Source organism: Microdochium trichocladiopsis (genome assembly GCF_020744255.1).
Source record: "Microdochium trichocladiopsis strain MPI-CAGE-CH-0230 chromosome Unknown B0I36scaffold_1, whole genome shotgun sequence".
In the NCBI taxonomy this organism is placed as follows: domain Eukaryota; kingdom Fungi; phylum Ascomycota; class Sordariomycetes; order Xylariales; family Microdochiaceae; genus Microdochium; species Microdochium trichocladiopsis.
The window spans coordinates 4,565,358-4,582,433 of record NW_025763544.1 but is presented as its reverse complement, the minus strand read 5'-3'; the positions used below and the strand labels follow the sequence as shown (position 1 = coordinate 4,582,433).

The window sequence follows — 17,076 nt, the reverse complement described above, 5'->3', positions numbered from 1 at the left end:
GACTGGGCCCAAGCCCAGCCAGCTCGCCCTGTGCTGGCGGACGCTGTCGTGTGCCTAAAAGATGGAACGTTGCGAACTGCCCACGAAGAGGCTTCATGGCGGTGTGGGTGTGATCTGTAGAATCGTGTAGCCAACTGTGCTTCGATGATGTCAGGTGCTGCCCCTGGCGGCTATGTTCAAAGATCGCGGCCTCGCGGCTGCCCCGAGTTTTGCAACATGTTTTCCACGATCATCCTGACCACAGGGGGCCATGCTTGTATTGTATCAATCCCTGGTAGGTATCCAGGCCCTCCAGGCCAACACCTGACGCTAGAATACATGCCTTTGTGTTGCCCCCAACTCCCGGCGGCAACCCTCCTCGGCTACTGAGAGCTTCTGGGACCGCCCCTCCCTTTCTAGGCGCGACATCCTGCTACGAACAGGTCAAGGCCATGCCCAATGGCGGGTGGTGGCCGTGGCATGAGTTTCTCAGGACATTCCGTCCGCGCGCCACTTCCGTGCTTTGTACAGCTGTACCGCTCGGAACGACCCAGTATACTTGCTTAGAAAGCAAACACCTGGTCCTCGAGCTTGCTTACAGGGCGGGCCTTCTTGAAGCCAAGAGCTTCCGTGGTCTTCTTAAGACCACTGATCATGGGCGGCGGGCCGCACAGCAAGATCTTGACATCGTCCGCAGGCTTGGGAAGCCATTTCTGTCCCTCGAGAATCAGCCATATTCTTCTTCACACAAGTACAAGGCAGTGCCACTCACGGTGATCATGTCGGCAGTGACGTAGCCAACGCCGCCGGTCCAGCCCTCTGGCGGCCGGTCAAGAACGTAGTGGACACGGAAGCCGGGGTCTGTCTTGACCAGCTCGTCGAGGTCCTCCTTGAGCAGGATGTCCTGCTCGGTGACGTTGGCAAAGATGAGGTCAATCTCGGTCTTGTCGCCGTCGGCGCGGCCCTTGAGCACCGCTCGGGCGACCTGCAGCATCGGGGTGATGCCGGTGCCGCCGGCAATCATGCCGAAGTGGCGCACCATGTTGGGAGTGTAGACAAAGGCGCCCTTGGGACCCTTGACGCGAATCTTCTGGCCGACGGCGAGCGAGGCCATGTATTTCGAGATGTTACCAGTGGGGTACGACTTGATGAGCAGGTCGAAGTGGCCAGGCTGGTCGTCACCGGAGATGGGCGTGTAGGACCGGACAATCTCCTTGGACGAACCATCGGGCTGGGGAATGTGCTGGCCGATGGAAATGTGCTGGCCGATGGGGAGGCCAAGGATCGCCGTCGGGTAGGGGAGGGCAAAGCGGTAGCTGCAGGCGCAGGCATGTCAGAATTCGGAATCGTACGCGTGCGGTTGGGGCTGGCGGAACTCACATGGCCGTGTTGTGGGAGAGGACGGTCTTCTCTGTCAGCTCGAAATCCTGGAACTCGGCGGGCTTGAGGATCTTCTTGGGCTCTGTAGGGACAACACCAATGTGAGCTTGTGCGCAACAGAATGGGCATAGGATTGCGGATACTCACGCATGCGCCTGAACTTGATGGCAGACAGGGCTACAGCGGTTGCAGCTGCGTGGACAATGTAGTCGGGCTTGACAATCCACACGCCAGCAACCAGGAGGCCAGCTGGGATGAAGATGGCGTCTAGGTACACCCTGTTGGTGAAGGGGATGACGAGGTCCTCGACGCCCATTGTGATTGAGTTGCGTGTGTCGCGACCAGGTATTCGGTAGTTGTCCTGTGCAGTTTGTTATTGCGCCGAGAGATGATCAAGCTGTCTGGTGTTGGGGAGGGGCCTTTCTTGAGCTTTGAGGGACGTCGCCAGACCGAGGGTTTTTGGTTGGGGGTTTATTATGGGCCGATTCCGAGAGCAATAACGGTCGACCCTGCATGGGCCTGGGCACCCCCCTCTCTCCACCGTGAGTGAGCTCAGGGACAGACGAGAAATCCAGGGTCTCTCTGATTGCGGTTCCAGCACCATTCCGCGGAACCCGAGCGGTTGCCAGAATGTACAGAATGTACCAAGCTACTGGGTTCTCATGGTCCCTGCTATGGCGACTGCAGAGCCGCACGTAACACAGAGACACGCCAGTCGACTCGGCATGGACATGACTTGGCTTGGGTCGCCCAAGACCCCTAAGGCCGGCTTTGGCGCTGATTGATCCCCGGTTTCCATGTTCCGCTTCCGCAATCGCGAACTCGCGCGCAGCGAATTCTGTGCTTACCCTGTAGACTCCTGGATGCTGGATGCTGCCTCAAATGCACTAATGCTTCGTGAACCCAAGCTCCCTGACCCTCTACGCCCTCCAAATGTCTTGAGAGGTCTCTGTTTCTGTAGCGATAGAGTCTGCTGCGCGGTTGAGAATCCCGCGAAGTGCACACATCATAGAAAGCCCTGTTTTTGAGTCGAGTTCCCAGTCACCGCTGGCGCGACACATTCACCCTCTACATCCACTGTACCGCAAGGACAAGCGAACCAAGCAACATGGGCGAGGAGCTCCCGACGAAGGCAGACCCGGCCTCTGCGGCGATGTCTGCAGACGATGCCCCATTCCCCCTCACCGAGGTGGACCGCTGGGTTCTGTCGCTCACCGACGAAGAATTCCCATACCATGACTGGGCAGACATGACCGATGTTGTTCGTAGGTAGCCATGCCCCTGCATCTCACTTATCACCAAAAGTCACAAAAGGTGTAACATCTCACAATTGAGCCAGGCCGGAATGATCTCTCCAAGTTGAAGCGCAAGCCGTCAGATCTGCGGAGATATATGAAGTGGACCGCAGAGACCAAGGCAGAGTACGGCAGCATGACCAACTATCTACTTTGCCATCGCCTCCCAAGCACATGGGGCAAACCACCTTTCATTCCTGCGTCCTTGGTTCCGTTTGAGAACCCTTCGGACTATCGCGTCCTCATCAATGACTGGCCGTACGGCATCACCAGCGACATGAGACACATCGTGGTCTGGACCAGGACCATCATCGAGACGGACAATACCGTGGGCGACATGACGCCAGAGAGTCGCCGCCTGGTGACGGACTTCGTCCGACGCTTTTTCATTGATCGGCTGGGTCCAGGCGGAGAGGACAAGGTTCTCTTCTTCAAGAACTGGGTGGCCCTTCAGAGCGTGAGGGCGCTTGAACACATCCACGTAATAGTGCGCGATGTTCCCGAAGAGATCGTGGACGAGTGGACTATGGAGCTCGAATGCCATCGCCTCCCGAACTGAGGGAGCACATCGGCCAGTCCTGAGCCTTTTCGGCTGGACTCGCGTTGCACAGACTTGAAAGAAGGCTTTCAAATCAGATAGACTAGGCGGCGCGTCTCTGCCGCCTGTTCCCCACTGGTGGTGCCGCAGCAGCATCACCCGCCTGTTGTTGCATGCCGGCCATTCCACGTGCTGCGCCAAGAAGGCTGTAGCCTTTAGTAGTACCGTAGACAGGAACGACCGCCCATAGAAGCCAGCCCCAGTTGCCAAAGAAGATGACGAGCACGGTGGAAGCCCAAGTGACCCAGATAATGTCGAACATGTACTCTGTCAGGCCGGCAGCAGCTAGGTCCTCGCCAGCGGTCCTGAGCTGTTTCGTCTCGGGATCATACTTGGGCCGGCCTGTCGTCTCCAGGATGTACTCGCAGATGAAGCTGGGCACGGAAAGGATGCCATAGGCAAGTAGAGAGCGCCTCCTCAGCAGAAAGTGGAACAGGATGAAGACGACGTTGACCGCGAGAGTGCCGATGTGCAGGTTGTTCAGGGCTGCTGCGTTCGCTTTGGCCCTGTCCTTGCGGGCTTTCTGAGCCATGTCGGATGGGCGGGTGTGTCGGCGACGAAGATTGTTGGAGGCGGGGACTTTGCCAGTTGCAGACCAAAAGCGGCTGCCGCACGTCTTTGACCTGGTGGCTTAGAGGTATGATGTCACTGGCTGTGGCAGCTGCTCTGCGAACAGACCGTGGCTGCAATGCGTGGAATGCTGCAGGATGAGAATGTGTGCGGTTGCGGCGACTCTGAGCCGAGTTACCTTAAGCGCCAGCGGGACTGGACCCAGTTCAGTGCCCAAAGTGCACAGGGTGTGAATGCCCAGGTGAGGTTGCCCTGTTGCTAGGCCAGGCGCCCGCCGTGCGGGTGGGGCGGTGCCTTTGCGATCCCAGACCAATCATGGCCCCAACCTCCGACTCACAATCATAACATCGGCCGCGAAGCTGCAACCTCCCACAAGTCGATGCTCGGCTCGTGCTTCCTCGCTGTCTCGCCTACGCACGACGGTGCCTAAAGGCCACACTCTCGATCCGACCATAGCCCGGCAACCTCGTCGACAAAGAGCGTTCACCGACGACCCTCCCCACACTCTCTTGACGGTCGCAGACATCTGCCGTGCGCTGGAGAGCTTCCGATTTGAGAGCAAAACATCCTTCCCATCACACTGTATCGATCACGCCACCCTCACACCTCAGGATGCGCGTATTGCAATCTTTGACATCACAACTTGAGGTTTCGCGCCAGTCATAAACCCCCGCCCGAGCGAATCGACCACAGAGGCCAACCGCGTGCAGCACCACGTAGCAACAAAAAGGAATCTTTTTGTAGCCGTCATCGCCGTGCTTCACGAGAGCGGGCCTCTTCGACTGAATTTGTAGCCCATCACCTCCAGCTACGCTTCCCTGGCACTATAAGGACGAGGCGTAGTGCGAAGCAAGCAGCAAACAGCGACAGCACGCTTCTCAGGGCCATTCGCTGGATGGGGCACTTCACATGGCTTGACAGCAACCAAACGCTCTGTCCCTGCACCTGCCCCATTCGCCTGGGACACCGCAAGCATGGCGCCGTCATCTTCGGCTGTCTCTTCCCAGCTCAGGCAGGTCGTGCACTACCACCTCGACAACTTTGCGTATGACAACGCCTTGTTCTTCGCCGAGAGGCTCGCCGCCCACGATCCTCGCACAAGCGAATCGGTATATCTGCTAGCGCTCAGCCACTTTCGGCTTGGGGATTACCAGACTGCATATGAGATCAGCAAAGCAGTCGGACACCGTGGAAGCCACGTCAGCTGCGCTTTTCTGTTTGCGCAGACCTGTCTTGCACTTGACCATCACAAAGAAGGCATCCAAGCCCTCGAACGAGCTCGAGCGTCCTGGTCCGGCAAGAATGGCTTCGGTAAGCACGGAGCTACGACCCGGTCGCAGCATCCGGATGCTGCCACCATCCTATGCCTTCTTGGCAAACTGTACCGAGCACGCGACGAGAAGAAGAAGGCGGTCATTAGCTTCGAGGAGGCTCTGAAAGCGAACCCCTTCATGTGGGATGCGTTTACAGCTCTGTGTGACATGGGTGTCGATGTCCGCACACAGAACGTCTTCAAGTTGAATGAAAGCTTTCTGGACTGCTGCAGCCATGACAGCAACAAGAACGGCGTCTTGGCAGAACAGAAGGACAACGCAATCGCCCACCAGACAGAAGCGGCCAGCAAGCGCTCTTACTTGCGACAGCAAGCGGCAGCCGACATGGCAGATCCTTTCGACTCTCAGAAAGCTGTGTCGTCAAGTGATTCCCTCTTCGGCAACAGCTCGGCCCCCTTTGGCGCTGGGGAAAACGACTTCCTGTCCAAGATTGCCGCTGCACGCTCTAGGATGGCTACGTCAACACTGGACATGGGATCTGACCTTACTGAAACGCCAACAACGTCGAACTCTGACTCAAATATAAGAGTGCCAAACGCACCTTCTGAGCAGCTCCCTGCCCCGACACGCAGAGCGAAAACGCTCCCCATAGATACCGGTCTTCAAGATCCGCCTCTTAAGATAGGCCATCGCCTCGGGACGAAGCGCACCCTCCGCGCGTACGACAAGGTCCAAGAAGACGCGCCTTCAGATGGCGCGCCAGGAGGCTTGCGCGTCCCCTCGGCAACAGGCATTGCTGCTATTGAGAGGAAGCGGACGGTCTCCGGGCACCCGGTACAGCCGAGGCAACATTCAGAGGAACCAGGCGCTCCACAGAGACGAAGTGCCAGGATCAACATGTCCAGAAACCCCAACATCAAATCTCACCCTGCCACGACTACGACGTCAGTCGCCCCCGCCAGAGAGCTGAAGAAGGCTAGGCCCCCGATTCCTCGACTGGCTCGTCCAATATCTGCAAACACCACCGTGGGACGGGCAGTAAGCGGCAATCGCAAGCCTCTTGAGGATAGCGGCATGGATGTTGATCATGCGGAAGCTCCGCGGGTGAAAGAGCCCGTAGTGCAACAGCCAGCTCCCAAGCAAAGCACGCCGGATAATCTTAAAGTAGAGGAGGCGCTCAAATATGTGCTTGAGCTTCTTCGGAAGTTTGCTGCGGGTTATCATGCTCAGTCACAATTTCAGGGCGCCGAGGCTCTCACGGCCTATGCCTCGCTCCCACGTGGGCAACAAGATACACCATGGGTGCTCTCTCAAATGGGAAAAGCACACTATGAGCAGGCCGCGTATGCTGAGGCCGAAAAGTACTACCGGAGGTTGCGCATCCTTGCGCCCACGCGCTTCGAGGACATGGAAGTGTACTCGACCATCCTATGGTTTCTCAAGCGAGAGACCGAATTATCCTTCCTGGCCCATGAATTGGTGGATGCTTGCTGGCGTTCCCCTCAGGCATGGTGCGCTCTCGGGAATGCGTGGTCCCTGGCTCGTGACCATGAGCAAGCTCTACGATGCTTCAAGAGGGCAACTCAACTAGATCCCAAATTCGCCTACGCGTTTACTCTACAGGGCCATGAGCACGTGTCCAATGAGGAATATGAAAAGGCACTTACAGCATACAGGCGAGCCATCAGTGCGGATCGTCGGCACTACAATGCCTACTACGGCATAGGACGTGTCTATGAGAAGCTCGGCAACTACGACATGGCGTACACGCACTTCGACGCCGCGTCCAACATCAACCCCACCAATGCTGTGCTCATCTGCTGCATTGGAAACGTTCTCGAGAAACAGCGAAAGATTGTGCCGGCATTGCAGTACTTCAGCAAAGCTACGGAGCTTGCGCCCCATGCTGCGCAGACACGATACAAAAAAGCTCGCGCTTTGCTGGCCCTCAACCAGCTCGACGCCGCTCGGAAAGAGTTGGAGATTCTGAAGGATCTGGCCCCTGACGAGGCAACAGTACACTTCCTCCTGGGGAAGCTGTACAAGACTCAGAATGACAAGAGCTCGGCCGTGCGGCACTTTACGATAGCTCTGAATTTGGATCCGAAGGTATGTTCTCGCCCGCCCGAAAGGGAGGATTCCTCGTAATCTGCCAAAGCTGACACACTACCATAGGCGAGCCAGCAGATCAAGGAAGCTATCGAAAGCCTCGAGGACGACGATGATGGGTACGACGACTCAATGATGGGATGAGTGGTTTTGGCTGGATCACGAATCATACCGCATGTGCTCTTGGAAAGGTGCGGGTTTTTTTTCCTGGTGATTGCGGTCCGCCCGTGTGCATGGTTGATTGAGCAAGGCGCCGGTGTTTTTGGCTTATGGCAAGAAGCAAAGGAGACTCATTGGAGGATCCTTGGTTTTCTGCCGCTCCGTTGGGCTCCTTACAAGCATGGTATGGTTTGGCATTGCATAGGCGTTCAGGTTAAAATGTCTTCTGGAAGCGCCCTTGGATGATGCTCCACCGGGCCATACGACAACGAGCATGACTGTTTCACGAAAATAGGTTTAAGCAGGGCAGCCAAGTCAACTGTGCCTGTGTAATATATTTTGGAGGTCGAGGCGCTCCCATGATTGTGTCATTCTTTTCCTGGTTTCTTGTAGTCATGGGATTGTCCATGTTACAGATTATGCCGATGGCATGCTCCCGCGCTAGCGCTGGACGTAGCACGCAGGATGTTTGCATCACCCAGGCTGACTTCGAATCGGAACTGCGACAGGGCAGGCCTTGGCAGGCGCCCCGCTAGCAGGGATTGTCCATAAGAGGGATTGGACTTGTGCGCATTCATTGCTGAGGTTGGTACATGATGAGCCGTCTTGCTATTTGTGCTGCAAGCTCGACTTTGAATGCAGCGGCACCCAACCTTGGAAGCTTGAAAGCTGAGCTGACAAGCAGTGAAGCTTATTGGAGCTAACCCGATTTGGACAGGGGGATCACGCCTGAAGCAGCCAATCAAAAAAAGAGATACTTCAGATGGGGCAGCTCGCGGCCGGATCAGAGCCAACCACAGGAACGGGTGCGCAGCTGGATCTTGCAAGTGGGGCCAGCCAAACCTAGCGGGTGAAAGCTCGAAAGCGCAGCCAAAACACGCACCCGCAGTGCCCAGTCCTGACGTGCTGGAAAGCAACGCGCCAGCAGTCCCACCCCGCGCATCTGCGAGTCAACAACAGCAGGCGCAAGTTGCAGTGCGCTTTTGCACCCGGCTGGTCTGCAAACATCACCGGTGCACCACCCAAACAGGACTAGCGCCACTTCCCGTCACGCACGCTCCTTCCTTGCTCACACCGCGTGCCTGCTGCAATCAGTAACCCGCACCGCCCTGTCACATATAACCGGATTCCCCCAGAGCCCCCTCCGCTGCCTTCTCCGCCTATTCCTCTCTCCACCATACACGACGCGACTTTTACCATCACACACTCCAATCCCAACCTTCATCACATAACCACACTACCACATCTCTCAAGATGACTGGACGTAAGTGACATCATTCTCTCGCATCAGCCATGTCTGGCATCTCGTACCCGCACTCCTTATCTTCACACTGCACGGCGCATGTACCATGTTGTGTTGCCGGCGGCGGGGCGTAGCCGAGACATACTCGACGTGACTTTGTGGCCTCGAATCGTCACTTGTCAGCTGCGACTCGTCGACACACCTCTTCATCCATCACCAGTTCAAGGTACTGGGTTTTGGGCATGTTGCTGACTTTCATTTCTGCACAGGCGGCAAGGGCGGCAAGGGTCTCGGCAAGGGCGGTGCCAAGCGTCACCGCAAGATTCTTCGTGACAACATTCAGGGCATCACCAAGCCCGCTATCAGACGTCTCGCCCGTCGTGGCGGTGTCAAGCGTATCTCTGCCAGTAGGTTCCCAACGCACCCAGTCTACTTGTTGTGCTCCGCCGCTAATTCCCTTTCCAGTGATTTACGAGGAGACCCGTGGAGTCCTCAAGTCCTTCCTCGAGGGTGTCATTCGTGATGCCGTTACCTACACTGAGCACGCTAAGCGCAAGACCGTTACATCTCTTGATGTTGTCTACGCTCTCAAGCGCCAGGGCCGCACCCTGTACGGTTTCGGCGGTTAAGCGCAATACAACATCGCGTCGCCCTATACTTGGTTGCCTTGGCACTGAACATAATACCAGTACCCAACTAGACATACGAGATACGGCGCAGCATGAGGATATTTGGGTTCTGGGACGTTTGACATTATGGCATGATACACACATTCAGTACTGGCGTTGGTGTTTGATAATTTTACAACAATACAATCAGCCCCATGAACGGGCGTGCTACCACAGTTGCTATCAATGTTGCATTCGCATGACGTGATAATTACAACGTGATTCTTCTGTCTTTGGTAGGATTTGTATACAAAGTTTACAAGCCCGGCTCCTTGTCCCGTGTCGTTTGAGATCAATATGATTCGACCGAGGCCGACTCAATGTTTTGTGTAATTTCCTGAGGTAAATGTATATCCTTGGACGCCAGACGCCATGCAATGCTCTATTCCCAGACAGACACTGTCTAATTATTCCATACTGCCAATCCCTTTCCATTGACGTTCTCCAACGGCGGATTTGATCTTACAGATACTTGCGCCCTGCCGCTGCGACCCTCTGTCTGAACACGGGGCTCCGGATCTCCTGGTTGACAGAGTAGAAAGGGCTCATCAGAGTCTTGACCCAGTTCTCGTAGACCTCCAGCATGAAGCTCTTGATGGCCTCCTCTGCCTGTGGCGAGGTCGGGTTCGCGCCGATCGAGGTCGATGAGCGCGACGAGGAGCCTGCGGTCCCCGCGCCGGCGGCGGCGTTGGTGGGCTGGTGGAGCAGCAGAAACTTCATGTTGTTGCCCGTCATGAAGCACGAGACGTAGTTGTTGAAAAACTTGTCGACAATCTTGAGGTACCTGTGTTTTTCCTCCCCATGGGCCGGGGACCGTAAGTTAGTGAATGTACTCGTCAAGACACACGAGCCGTGTGCTTCACCCTTCCATCTTTTGGGTTCCCCCGTGCTTACATTTGCCCACTACCCCATTGTACCTCCTCCACGATATCCAGGCTGCTATGCAGGATGAACTGGTTCATGTGGCGCGCCTGCTCGCTGAAGTGGGACTGCCCGTCGCCGCCCTGCTTCGAGGTACCGAACTCGTGCTCGAAGAGCGGGTTGTCCTGGGTGCCTATTATCGCGAAGTAATATGACATTGTGACTTGGGAGGGAGAACTGCCGGCTGGTTGTGGTGGTGTCTTGGTCGGTCGTGGCTCCTGATGTCGGGTGCCCTCGCCGGAGGGGTGCTGTGTGCTTTGGGGGCGGCAGGTTCTTAGGCGATGCTGTGCCTGTGGGAATGCGCGAGGTTTCGTATGTGGTTTGGCGTGCGTGAAGAGCTTCGAGGATATTGCTGGATCGTCTTGCCCTGTGTGAGGCGTCGTTATCGGCGGCGGCGGCGCAAGTTGGACATCCCACGAGCTTCCCGATCACAGCTCCTCGAACGTGGAGTCGCAAGTCGCCATTCACGGCCGCTCCCCGCTGGGCATGGAGCCGGATCCACTCGACGGCCCCTGACGTGCACCTGGGCGGTTCCAGTCCAGCACCCAGAAAGGGCCCCACTTCTGTCTTTGCGCTCACCCAGTCCTGAGCCACACACGACCTTGCCAGTCGGTCCAGCATCCATGTGGCGCAAACCCATCGCTGATTTTCTAGGGTGCTGAGCTCTGTCGACATCGGAAGGGCTACCGCGTGCCTGATATTCAACGATCAACGATCAACTACACCTGGCAGGGAGCGACCTACGCCCTTCGACAAAACCCCAGACACAATGTTTGGAGCGTTCCGGCCGACAAACAGCCTCTCCGGAGGTCTTCTCTGGTACGGCAGATCCTCCCCAGATTGCATCACCGTAACATGCATCGACCTAGCCCGACGACAACTTTAGGAGCTTCGGCCTCGCCAGTCTATAGCAGCATGACATGCTGTGTGCGGACTGAGCGAGCGCGTCCCCTCGAAAGTCTGCCCCGCTACAGACTTGTCGCCATCCACGCCCGGACGATACGAGGAGGAACCCGGCTGACCAGAACTGCGCCACGATATAGGAAGATCCCCTGGAGACTGTCCCGCTTCCAGAAGGCGCGCCAGCGGCAGCGCCTCCGGGCCGTCGACGCGGTGGTAGACACCCTCGACAAGGCCCTCGCGCGGCAGGGCGAGACCCTCAAGGCGCTCGAGACGTGGAAGGCCGAGATGCCCACCGAGGCCGAGATGCTGCCGCGGGACAAGTACACCATGTTCGACCGCAAGGAAAAGAAATACAGGAAGGGCATTCACAGTATGTTGTTTTTCTCTTGGTATTATTTTGAGGGTGGAAGGCCGGTTGCGTTGTGTGGAAGGAAGGCGACGGACTGTCATGGACACTCTGCCGTTGGTGGATGGGCTCTGGAAGAGGACGAGACTGACACATTTTCCCATCACAGAACTACCAAAGTGGACGAGAGTGTCACAAAGAGTGAATCCTCCTGGTTACTAAACTGGCAAGGCCGTGGCTAGCGAGCATTGGTCGTTGTCATTGTGGGCGGTCGATGGATGGAGAGCGGAACAAAACGAGATATTGTCTTTTCATGTAACATATACTGGCGAAACCAAAAGGCTGCCAGGTGTAACACTACAACACCTAGGGAGCGTTCGTGCTCTGCGATGCGGTCGCTTTTGTATCTTCCAGGGCCACAGCAATCAATATAAATGGAGTTCAAGGCTTTGATTCGGCGGTAGTTGCAACAATGTCAGGGCTTGTCCCATAAGTGCGTGTGCGGGGCGTCATTCAGATTTTGATTGCAGGTAAAGTCCTCCCTGCCACCCTCCGCATAACTTGTCATGATCCGACCTCGCTTCTTGTGGCAGAATACTGTACACGAAATAGGCAAATCGTCGTCCCTTCACCTCGGCCGATACGTGTCGTCGCCGTACTCGGTGTCTCTCTCCCTATGGCGCTCGTTGTCGCGCATGCGCTCGCTCTGGAGCGCCCGGCCCAGGCCGCCTCGGCCCTCGTCGTAATCATCACGGTACTCATCACGCACCTGGCCACCACTCTTGCCCCTGCCATACTGGCGGCCCTCTTCGAAACCCGGGTCAAGATCGGTGCGGATGATGCGCTCGTCCAGCTTTGTGCCACCAATGTACTTCATGCAGTCCAGCGCGTCCTGGTGCGTGTAGTACTCGACAAAGCAGAACCCGCAGGGCGTCTTGTTGAAGCGGTCAAGGCCCATGATGAGACGTTTTATCTCGCCGCACTTGGAGAAGAGCTCGTACACCTGCTCTTCCGTCGTGTAGAATGAGCTGTGCCCGGATCGTCAGCGCTGTCCATCATGTGATTTGTGTATGCCGTGCGACTTACAGGTTGCCCACGTAAAGTGTGGTGGCGTTTCTAAGGGGGTCTTCAGGCTCCTCGGCCGCGCCATTGGCCATCTCTGCATCTCCATCTCTCTGATCGCGAGGGTCTGGCCGCCTCCGCCTGTTCTGTCCGGGTGAAAAGCAGTCAGCATACTGATAAAGTGAGAGGAATGGCTCGAAGGCACCTTCTGGCTGTAGTATGCACTGGGTCGGTCGAGCCGGTCGACGGTTGGCCGAGGGGCGGTTGTTGCCATGGTAAGATCTGGTTCTGCCTTGTGATGGGACGGTGAAGCAAAAGTGGATTCTTCCTGTCGTTCAAGCCAGAATATGATGTCTTGTGAGTCTCGGAATGGAGCATGAGAGATGGCTTGAGATGAAAGCGCAGTGAGAGACGCTTGGACCCATCAGACCCTACACATCAGAAGGGGTACTTCTCTGGCGGGCCAAGGCATAGCTGCGCGGCAGGTACCGACTACCAGACGCGTCGCGGCAGCAACCACTGGGCAGCCCAGCCATTTTTTCCCAGCTGCGCTAGGCAAGCTTCAAGCTGTCTGGCAGAACTTAGTCAACGACAGCTCCGAGCTTGGGGCAACAAGTATCCAAAACAACAATTCACAGCGCTCTCATCCCGCTGCATCCTTCTCGGCAGCGCTCTCAGCATAGCTCGACCACGGACCTGCCCCGAGGCAGCAACAATCGCAAAGCTTTGTGGGCTTGTCATGCGACACTGAACGATTGCGCCCCCACCGAGCTGGAACGGACGCATTCACTCTTTCCAAGACTCGATTCGCTCCCGCGACGGGCATACTAGCCATGGTCAAAATCAAGAGTTACACGCCCCCGTGGCTCTCAAAGCCCTCGATTGGTCACGAGGTCTTCGCTCCTTCGGATCTTGACAACGGGAGGAGCTCCTCGACAACCAAGAATCGCACGCCACCAGGACCACGGCGCACGATTGCTCGGCGTGGCACAGAGGTCTTCGTCGCTGTTGGAAAAGAGATTCGTTGGGCAGATCTGGTTTACCTAAAGGAACGATGGCAAGATGGCGTGGATCGCAACCCAGAGACTGGCCGGTTCAAGCGCGAGAGCTCCCTTGCTCCAGGCGATGACGATATCTCCCAACCTTCTCTGTCGGATGATGCGGAGGGCTTTCGTGTAGGTGGAACACCTGTGCCATTTCTGTTAAGTCTTGCTAACCGTGTTCTGGAATTGAAAGACCCTTCAAGTGCCTGTTGGTGGAGACATCCAACAGCTCATCATGTCGCCATTTGCCAACTTCATGGCGGTCGTCACCACCCACACCGTGCGCGTTATACTACTGCCAGACTCGTCCCACCTGACAGCGCCGAGTATCGAAGTCATCAAGCCCAAATCGTGGACGCTCGGCCCAACCACGCACGTCGTCGACAGGTCTGCGATTGCTTCCGTGCTGTGGCATCCTTTGGGAGTTAATGGCTCCGCCTTGGTCACGGTCACAAAGGACGCTATTGTACGCGTGTGGGAACTTTCCCAGAACGACCGATGGAGCTTTGATACGCCTTCGTTCACTATCGATTTGCAGAAACTCGCAGACGGCACATCCCTCGACCAGAACTTTTCAGCTTCAACGGACGGGACGACCAAAGGATTCACCCCAGACTCGTTTGAGATGGAGGTGGCTTCTGCTTGCTTTGCCGGTAGGGGCTCTGGGGGTTGGTCGCCCATGACCTTGTGGATCGCAATGCGTGAAGGCGACGTCTATGCGCTGTGTCCATTGCTGCCAACCCTATGGGCGCCACCTCCTACACTGATACCATCTCTGTCCGTATCGATCGTGGCAAATCTTGCAGCCAACGAAGACGATCCGGCAGTCTCGGAACAAGCAAGACTGCTTGCACAGCAACAGCTCGACTGGATGGGCGATCTTGACAATCAGGAGCCCAGAATCATCGAGGGGCCTCCCGGCGAGCCGCCGACTGAGGTCTACCAGCGTCCCGCCCGTCCCGGCATCGTGCCAAGGTTGCAAGGCCCATTCGAGCTCGAGATGAGCCCGGACTCGGAGGTGGATCTTGATCTTGAGTTGAGCGATATCTTTGCTATCGGCGAGAAGCTTGACACCGACGAGCTCATGATGGGCGAGGATGAAGAGTTGGAGCTCGAGGATATTGAACGAGAGGGCCTCTCTCTGTCCGTTATCTGCCTGCTGTCCTCGAGCGGGCAGTTGCGGATTTGCCTCGACGTGCAAGGCGTACAAGCTCAATGGCTACCTCCCCAGAACAAATCCAAGATCATGGGACGTGTCACGATACCACCTTCGCTCTTAACCTTCCAGACTATGGATATTCTGACTGCGGTTGATGATGCCGAAAATGGCTGGCCAGTGTTCAGCCCGGATGTCACTTCTCGCTACTCATTCTACGTCACGCACCCATCCTCGATTACTCTTGTCTCACTCTCGCCCTGGGTTTTCCGATTGGAGAGTGAACTGCAGGGCGATTCAGAAGCCGGATCGGACTTCAGGATCGACCTTCTTGTGAGCGGGCAAAGCTCCACCAGAGAGCGCTTGTATGCCAATCAAGGACGTGGCGACTCCCACCTTCCTCTGGCGGCAGCGGTTGCCATCCGCGATCCGGATCTTGGCTATTTTCTCCTGTCAGCCACACCGTACGAGCCGGTGGCCATGGCATTTGACGTCCCAGAAGACGAGTTCCAGCCTGTTCGTTCAGTGTCCCCGGCGTTTGATAAGGACGCCGAGGTACAGCCGCTCGACTTCTACGAGCCACGTCCAGTCTTTCAACCATCTCACGTCTTCGATGAGAGCTCGACACTGCCTGCTTTGCTTGAGAAACTTCGGACTAGTCGCTACAAGGCGCTTGTGAACCAGGAGGTGCGCTGCTCGCCTGCTACGTTGCAAGTGTTTACGGACAGCCACAAGATCCTTAGCGATGAGACATACAGGCTTGGTGTTGCCGCGGCTGAACTGTTCAGGCGCTGCGAGAAGCTCCAGAACGAGCTCAAGCAGCAGATCATCAAGGCGAATGAAGTCAAGACAAGGGTTGAGGCCGTCACCGGCGACGATGAGCAGGATGAGGACGGCGCCACAGAGACCAATGATGAAGCCATTCAGAGGAGGATACAGGAAGCACAGGCTCGAGGAGAACAACTACAAGCCCGGCTGGAGGCTATGCGTCGCAAGGTCAGCAAAGCGACCAGTCGAGAGCTCAGTGACAAGGAGAAGTCCTGGGTCACAGAAGTCAGGACGCTCGGGTCCACAATACTGGGCGGTGACGATGCGGCCCAAGGCCCTCCCAAACTCAGACAAACAATCCAGAGGTACAATGATGCCATGGCTCTGGGCGAGGAGCTGAGCGACGAGGCGAAAAAGCTAGGCGGCAATGGCACCGAGGACGACGCTGCACCAAGCCCAGCGAAGGGCGATCTGCGTGTCCCATCGGACTTGCGGAAAGCCAAGGTCACCCAAGTTAAGAGCCTGCTCGAAAGAGAGAGCATGCTATTAGAGGCGGTCAAGTCACGACTGGAAAGGTTGACGGTAACAAACTGAGTTGGCGTTGTAGAATAGTTGTCACTCTCTGGAACACAGCAAAAGCAAGGCTGGAGCGCATGATTCGAGGGGGGGCTTGCAGAACCAATCAAGGACATAGTTGAAGCAACAGATATCACGTCAAAATTCACCATGGAAGCAAGCAAGGCAACTTGCCCTGTATGGCCTCATGATCTCCAACAAGTCTGACCTTATAGGGTTGGCAGATCCCTTGCCGATCCACTGCCCATCTCAATTCTCCAATTTGCGCAAGGATGTTTTGACCAGCTTCGACGAATAAACGGCATCCCCCAAATCGAGGCGAGGATGGCGAGGACGGCGACCTTGGCGTTGGGAACAGCAAGTCATCCCAGCGGGCGTAGACACCAATGTGATGGGGCTTTTACGAGGCAGAGTAGAAGACGAGAGCACAGAGTGCTACTGGGCACCCAAACCAACAAACACGAATATCATTGTCGTACGCGTGGCATCTCGCAGTGAAAGCTGCCAGACGGCACGGAAGCACCCAAGTGTCTCGCAAGGTTGCAGCGGTTCGCCTCACCATTCGATAAGGAACTCTGGTTGGGCCGCTCCTTCTCAAGCGAACACTGGCCAATGGAAATCACCCACGACTCGGCAGCATGACCACGGGGATGAGACTTGGGCAACACGCGACTTCCGCCCTGTGCCGTCTTATTTTCGCCTGGACTGAACCGCGCAAGGCTGGTTGGTTGGGGCAGCCTTTTTGAGCAGACAGCTTGACGGAAGCTTGGCTTCATGTAGATCTACGGTAACGGGACAGGCTCGATGCAAGAGCAGCCTGCACTCTCGAGGCTGGCCGCTCCCGGCCTATCATGGGGACCTGCATAGGCGAGCAGAGCCTCACGGCAAGTCGCCGTTGCCGAGACGTACTCAGCGGCAGCGAGAGTATAAGTACTTTGTAAAGATGGACAACGATATCTACACGGCTCAATGCATTCTTTCCAACTCTTTCTTCCCCCCTCCTCAGCTCTCTCGACCGCGCCTTGG

General features: G+C 56.5%; 9 protein-coding genes across 9 annotated transcripts; 5 read left to right on the top strand and 4 right to left on the bottom strand.

The window, feature by feature from the left end:
- Positions 1-542: 542 nt before the first annotated feature.
- Positions 543-1,675, bottom strand: B0I36DRAFT_233048 (NADH-cytochrome b5 reductase 1; the record flags this gene model as incomplete). The annotated part of the gene is made up of 4 exons (XM_046149200.1): positions 543-692; positions 752-1,295; positions 1,360-1,441; positions 1,507-1,675. 4 exons carry the CDS (start codon positions 1,673-1,675, stop codon positions 543-545), a joined length of 945 nt encoding a protein of 314 aa, XP_046019120.1.
- Positions 1,676-2,512: 837 nt separating this feature from the next.
- Positions 2,513-3,213, top strand: B0I36DRAFT_233517 (uncharacterized protein; the record flags this gene model as incomplete). The annotated part of the gene is made up of 2 exons (XM_046149235.1): positions 2,513-2,624; positions 2,699-3,213. The coding sequence occupies 2 exons, from the start codon at positions 2,513-2,515 to the stop codon at positions 3,211-3,213; spliced, it is 627 nt and encodes a 208-aa protein (XP_046019119.1).
- Positions 3,214-3,254: 41 nt separating this feature from the next.
- On the bottom strand, positions 3,255-4,023 carry B0I36DRAFT_18847 (uncharacterized protein). The gene has a single exon (XM_046148763.1). The coding sequence runs from the start codon at positions 3,782-3,784 to the stop codon at positions 3,296-3,298; it is 489 nt and encodes a 162-aa protein (XP_046019118.1). The 5' UTR covers positions 3,785-4,023; the 3' UTR covers positions 3,255-3,295.
- Positions 4,024-4,796: 773 nt separating this feature from the next.
- On the top strand, positions 4,797-7,349 carry B0I36DRAFT_232847 (uncharacterized protein; the record flags this gene model as incomplete). Its single annotated transcript, XM_046149179.1, has 2 exons — positions 4,797-7,205; positions 7,272-7,349. 2 exons carry the CDS (start codon positions 4,797-4,799, stop codon positions 7,347-7,349), a joined length of 2,487 nt encoding a protein of 828 aa, XP_046019117.1.
- Positions 7,350-8,286: 937 nt separating this feature from the next.
- On the top strand, positions 8,287-9,451 carry B0I36DRAFT_312045 (histone-fold-containing protein). Its single transcript, XM_046152454.1, has 3 exons — positions 8,287-8,628; positions 8,877-9,014; positions 9,073-9,451. The coding sequence occupies exons 1-3, from the start codon at positions 8,619-8,621 to the stop codon at positions 9,234-9,236; spliced, it is 312 nt and encodes a 103-aa protein (XP_046019116.1). The 5' UTR covers positions 8,287-8,618; the 3' UTR covers positions 9,237-9,451.
- On the bottom strand, positions 9,394-10,644 carry B0I36DRAFT_260600 (Sedlin). Its single transcript, XM_046151126.1, has 2 exons — positions 10,170-10,644; positions 9,394-10,059 (listed from the first exon to the last, which is right to left on the bottom strand). The coding sequence occupies exons 1-2, from the start codon at positions 10,352-10,354 to the stop codon at positions 9,738-9,740; spliced, it is 507 nt and encodes a 168-aa protein (XP_046019115.1). The 5' UTR covers positions 10,355-10,644; the 3' UTR covers positions 9,394-9,737.
- A 150-nt stretch (positions 10,645-10,794) lies between these two features.
- Positions 10,795-11,899, top strand: B0I36DRAFT_312039 (mitochondrial 54S ribosomal protein YmL31). The gene is made up of 3 exons (XM_046152453.1): positions 10,795-11,015; positions 11,240-11,469; positions 11,615-11,899. Exons 1-3 carry the CDS (start codon positions 10,966-10,968, stop codon positions 11,665-11,667), a joined length of 333 nt encoding a protein of 110 aa, XP_046019114.1. The 5' UTR covers positions 10,795-10,965; the 3' UTR covers positions 11,668-11,899.
- B0I36DRAFT_312038 (uncharacterized protein) lies at positions 11,900-12,901 on the bottom strand. The gene is made up of 3 exons (XM_046152452.1): positions 12,713-12,901; positions 12,532-12,653; positions 11,900-12,473 (listed from the first exon to the last, which is right to left on the bottom strand). Exons 1-3 carry the CDS (start codon positions 12,779-12,781, stop codon positions 12,074-12,076), a joined length of 591 nt encoding a protein of 196 aa, XP_046019113.1. The 5' UTR covers positions 12,782-12,901; the 3' UTR covers positions 11,900-12,073.
- A 439-nt stretch (positions 12,902-13,340) lies between these two features.
- On the top strand, positions 13,341-16,068 carry B0I36DRAFT_232748 (uncharacterized protein; the record flags this gene model as incomplete). Its single annotated transcript, XM_046149168.1, has 2 exons — positions 13,341-13,682; positions 13,744-16,068. 2 exons carry the CDS (start codon positions 13,341-13,343, stop codon positions 16,066-16,068), a joined length of 2,667 nt encoding a protein of 888 aa, XP_046019112.1.
- Between the last annotated feature and the right edge of the window lie 1,008 nt (positions 16,069-17,076).